At 41.5% G+C, this 4812-nt stretch overlaps 1 protein-coding gene across 1 annotated transcript; it reads right to left on the bottom strand.

Moving 5' to 3' along the window:
* Positions 1-1221: 1221 nt before the first annotated feature.
* LOC140016543 (uncharacterized) lies at positions 1222-3458 on the bottom strand. The gene is made up of 3 exons (XM_072070085.1): positions 2422-3458; positions 2124-2229; positions 1222-1566 (listed from the first exon to the last, which is right to left on the bottom strand). Exons 1-3 carry the CDS (start codon positions 3456-3458, stop codon positions 1222-1224), a joined length of 1488 nt encoding a protein of 495 aa, XP_071926186.1.
* Positions 3459-4812: the final 1354 nt, after the last annotated feature.

The following is a 4812-nucleotide window of genomic DNA, read 5'->3' as shown; positions in this document are numbered from 1 at the left end:
TTTGCGTGATAGTCGCAAAAGCTGGTTGGGAAACCAAGATGTAATCTGATCAGCCGATTGCAGTTGAATTTTCTGGCTTAAGAAACTAAGCGCCCACGTTTGCACAGCTACATGACAAGTTAAGAAGGTATGATCCATATCATCAACTGGAGCGAGACATAACGGGCAAGAGGTATCTAAATGGAGCCCTTTAGTATTGAGTTTTGTGCTGGTTGGCAGTATATCTTTACATGCCCTCCATAAGAAAATTTTAATTTTCTCAGGAAGCTTCAAGTGCCAAAGCCGAGCCCAAACACTTTGCTTTAAAGCACTACTACTTGATGGCAAATTCTCCCAATTAGAAGATCGCTGCTTGATCAAGTGATATGCACTCTTCACAATAAAAGATCCATTCTTCAAAAAGTGCCAGATGAGCTTATCCCTATTGTGAGAGTCTCCAATTGGGATGCTTTGAATTAATTCGGTCTCCTCAGGCCAAAAAATTTCCTGCAATAAGTCAACTCGCCAAGTCTTTCGCTCCCAGTCTATCAGGGAATCAACTGTGGAATTCTCCGGCAACGCAGTAGACCGCGACACGATTTTAAAAATAGATGGCCGTGGAAGCTACCTATCTGACCAGATTTTGATAGACTGGCCAGAACCAACTCGCCATCTGCTTCCTGCCTCAATATACTTCCTGACCTCACATAGTCCGCGCCAAGACTAGGAAGGCCGCGATCCTTCTTGAGCTTGGAAGAAATCAGTATTGGGAAAATATTTAGCTTTATATACCCGATGAAGAAGGCTAGATGGTTGTGTAGCAATACGCCACGCTTGCTTAGATAACAATGCGAGATTAAAAGTGTGAAACTGCCTAAAGCCCATTCCTCCATCTTCCTTTCGGTTGCAAAGTTTATCCCAACTAACCCAGTGAATCGGCCTAGCCTTATTTCCATCACCCCACCAAAAATTGCTCATCATTGATTGGATATCCATTAGCAAAGAATCTGGAAATTTGAAACAAGACATCGAATATGTAGGAATTGCGTGAACAACTGCTTTCAACAACACTTCCTTTCCCCCTTTTGATAACCATTGTTCATTCCATCCTTGAATTCGTTGCCAAATTCTATCCTTGATAGAAGAGAATACCTCACATTTGGAGCGTCCAATAATGGTGGGAAGACCAAGATATTTTTCATGTGCAACCACTTCTTTAATATTCAGAAACTGAGTGATATCTTATCGGGTTGAGAAATCTATGTTACTACTGAAAACCACAGCAGATTTCTCAAGATTGATCTCTTGCCCAGAAGCTTCCTTATATAGTTGCAAGATATCTTGAATACGTCGAGCTTCTTGTAGGGTCGCTTTGCCAAATAACAAAGTATCATCTGCAAATAATAAATGAGAAAGCTTAGGGCCACTCTGACCTATTCGTACTCCTGACAATTTACCACAAGCCTCTGCTTCTTGCAATGGACAGGAAAAAGCCTCTGCACATATAAGAAATAAATACGGAGAAATTGGATCGCCTTGTCTAATGCCCCGCTGTGGTCGTAGATAACCAAATTGAACACCATTTAGCTGAAAAGAATAAGAAACAGTAGAGAAACAACTGGAAATAAGATCAACAAACAAAGGATGAAAACCTAAAGCCAACATCATTCCTTTAAGAAAAGGCCACTCAACCCTATCAAATGCTTTGCTCATGTCCAATTTAATGAACATGGATCCCTCTCTGCCTGCCGACTTTGATTTAAGAGAGTGGTTAACTTCGTAAGCGATCAGGATATTATCTGTAATAAGACGACCAGGAAGAAAAATAGACTGAAAGGGTGAGAGAATTACTGAAAGAACTTTATTTAATCTATTGGCTATAACCTTAGAAGCTAATCTATAAACTACATTACATTGACTAATTGGACGAAACTGAGTTATATTGGATGGGCATTGGCATTTTGGGATAAGCATAATGTAAGTGAAATTCAATTGATTATCAAAATGCCCGTTGTTCAGGAATTCAAGAACACATTTCACTAAATCCTGACTAACAACATGCCAAAATTTCTGATAAAATATTGGGAACATGCCATCAGGACTGGGAGATTTAAAGGATGCATTTGATTTAAAGCTTGTGTTACCTCAAAGGTTGAGTAAGTTCGCAGCAGTGAATCATTCATTCGTCCAGATACCTTAGGTTGCACCCTTTGCAAAACTGCATCAATTATCTCAGGAGATGGCTTTGAACTGGAAAAAATGGATCCAAAATGGTCTAAGATAATGTGCTCCAGATCATCATGGGAGTTGCACCACTGCCCCGCATCATTGAAAAGGCCATTTATCTGATTTTGCTTCCTTCGCTTGGATGATTGTGCATGGAAAAAAGCTGTATCCCGATCCCCCTCCCGATACCAGTGAGTTTTGCTCCTTTGCTTTCACATAGTATCTTCCCGATCCAAAATAGCCTCTAATTGATTTGTTAAAGTCCCAATGTGAGACTTAATAGCATCAGAGAGAGTCCCTTGCTGCAGCTTAGCAATCTTTTTCCTTAGGTCGTCTGCTACAGAACAAACATTACCAAATTTTGATTTGCTCCATTGTAAAAGGCCCACTCGACATTTATCTGTTTTCTTGAACAAATTAACACAAGCATTATCCGCAGATGTACTTTCCCAAGATTGATGAATTACGTTTTCACAATCATCCGCCTTTATCCACATGGCTTCGAACATAAAACGTCTATGTCTCTTCGCCTCATTTGTAGTCTTTGAAGATTTAAAGAAATTCTCAAAGCTAAAAACTAGAGGTAAATGATCAGAGAATATAGAGTGCACATGCTTGAGTTTTGAATCAGGGAATAAGTCCACAAAATCTTGAGTTGCACAAGCGCGATCAAGTCTCGCTCTAATTGTCTTTGAATATGTCCGACTATGGCACCATGTATAAGTGAAACCTTCATAGCCCACATCATGCAAATTACTATCCATCAAGGCTTGACGAAAATTCATGATTTGCCAGTTAGTTCGTGGACCAGAACCTTCAAATTCGCTTTGGCTAAGGACCTCATTATAATCACCAATACAAATCCAGGGGAGCCGAGATTGGGAGCTTAGTTGTCGGAGAGAGTCCCAGGAATATTTCTGCTTTGAAGCATCAGGGTGTCCATAGAAGCCAGTTAAACGCCATGTGTAATTTGGCGTATGAACATTGGCATCAATAAAATTACTTGCGAAGCGGTTCAATGATATGTCAAGATCTTTTTTCCACAGGAGAGCTAACCCACCAGAGATGCCCTGCGCATCCACACCAATACCAAACCATCCAATTTGTTGCTTCAGTTTCTCCACAAATCTACTAGAACACTTAGTTTCTATCAAAAAAATAATTGAAAGTCTTTCTCTCCGGATAAGACTCCGGAGTTCATGAACTGTGCGGAGGTTTTTCAACCCCCGACAGTTCCAACTGAAAAGACTCATGATTCTTGGCGGGGCTGGTAACCAGCCTCCGCCGTTGAAATACCGTGAGATGCAGTTGAACCAGATGTCTTAGATTTCTTGGAAAGAGAAACATCCTCCATATCAACATCATCAGAGAGGGAAAAATTATCAGGACGTTTCACCTTGTTGCCTAATAACCTTGTATGAAAAGTTTGTTCCATAGACGACATCAAACCTGATTGGGGACTGTCAGTGCTCTTTCTCCATTTGAATGTACTAGCTAGAGCTCGGAGATTATGGATATCCGAATGTTTTTTGTGCTCTCTTAGGGGTGCATCAACTAGGAAGAGTTCCGCTGTTTTGAGAAGTGTGGAGGAGCTGACTGTAGTTTGGGTATGTTGTAGGAGTTTGCTGGGTAAATCTGGGGAAGTAATTGGGAGGGTTGGATTAGGGGTAGGGAAATTGGGATTTATGTTTTCAGATAGTTGGGTATGCGCTGGAGTGGAGGTGGGATTATTGGATGTTGACTGAATAGGCGGCTCAGATGAGGAGGGAATGGGGTCAGAAATTACGGGGGATATAGTAGGGACAATAGCTTGTAATTGGTTACTCCTGGGTTGAGTGAGAGTCAAATTTGGCAATTGGCTTAAGGTAGGTAGAGAAGCAGAGAATTTGTCCTGAATTATTTGGGCTTCTAGTTGGACTAGCGGAGTGAAAGAAGCTTTAGGTGCTTTGTTTCGGGTGTTGGTTTGAACTGGTATGTTGTTATCCAAAGGGGTAGACGGTCTTGGTATATTGTGCGGTGTAACGGGGAGGCGAGAAGAGTCATCGGTGGGCTGGGTTGAGGAGGCAGGGGATTTATTGGTTGTCCATTTATCTGCTGTACTCCTTGATTTGGGTTGGGTAGGATCCAAATTATCAGAGGTAGAGGTAGAAGATTTACCTTTGATTAGGTCCTGATGTCTCTCCGGATCATTATCCAAATGGTCAGATTGGGTATGATCAGAATTTGAAAATTCAAGACAGTCAGGTGATGAGGATGCAGTTGATCTCTTTCCCTTATCTGTTCCTTGTCGCACGCGATTCTCAATATCGCTTACCGTTACAACTGGCCGAGAGCGTTGTTGGCAGGAAAATGATTTTTCCGATTTAGCTTGAAGCCATCCTCCATATTGCGGATCCCCAGTGTCATAGGTTGCTGCATCAAGCTTCAATTCACAATCCCGATCGCCGTGGCCAATTCTTCCACAGTAGAAGCATAATATAGGAAGCCTTTCATATTGAAAGAGCACCTTATGTACTTTGCCTTCAATGAACAGATGCATTACTCGCTTAAGAGGAGATTCTAGGTGAATCTTCACACGGATACGCAGGAATTTTCCCCAGGCAAACA

Source organism: Coffea arabica, chromosome 11c (genome assembly GCF_036785885.1).
Source record: "Coffea arabica cultivar ET-39 chromosome 11c, Coffea Arabica ET-39 HiFi, whole genome shotgun sequence".
NCBI classification, from domain to species: domain Eukaryota; kingdom Viridiplantae; phylum Streptophyta; class Magnoliopsida; order Gentianales; family Rubiaceae; genus Coffea; species Coffea arabica.
This window is presented reverse-complemented; position numbering and strand designations above follow the sequence as displayed.

Coding starts and splice junctions, on each gene's coding strand:
- LOC140016543 (XM_072070085.1), bottom strand. CDS start 3,458: ATGAGTCTTTTCAGTTGGAACTGTCGGGGGTTGAAAAACCTCCGCACA. Junction 2,230..2,421: donor TTGGATCGGGAAGATACTAT/GTGAAAGCAAAG, acceptor CATTTTTTCCAG/TTCAAAGCCATCTCCTGAGA. Junction 1,567..2,123: donor GAACTTACTCAACCTTTGAG/GTAACACAAGCT, acceptor TATTCTTTTCAG/CTAAATGGTGTTCAATTTGG.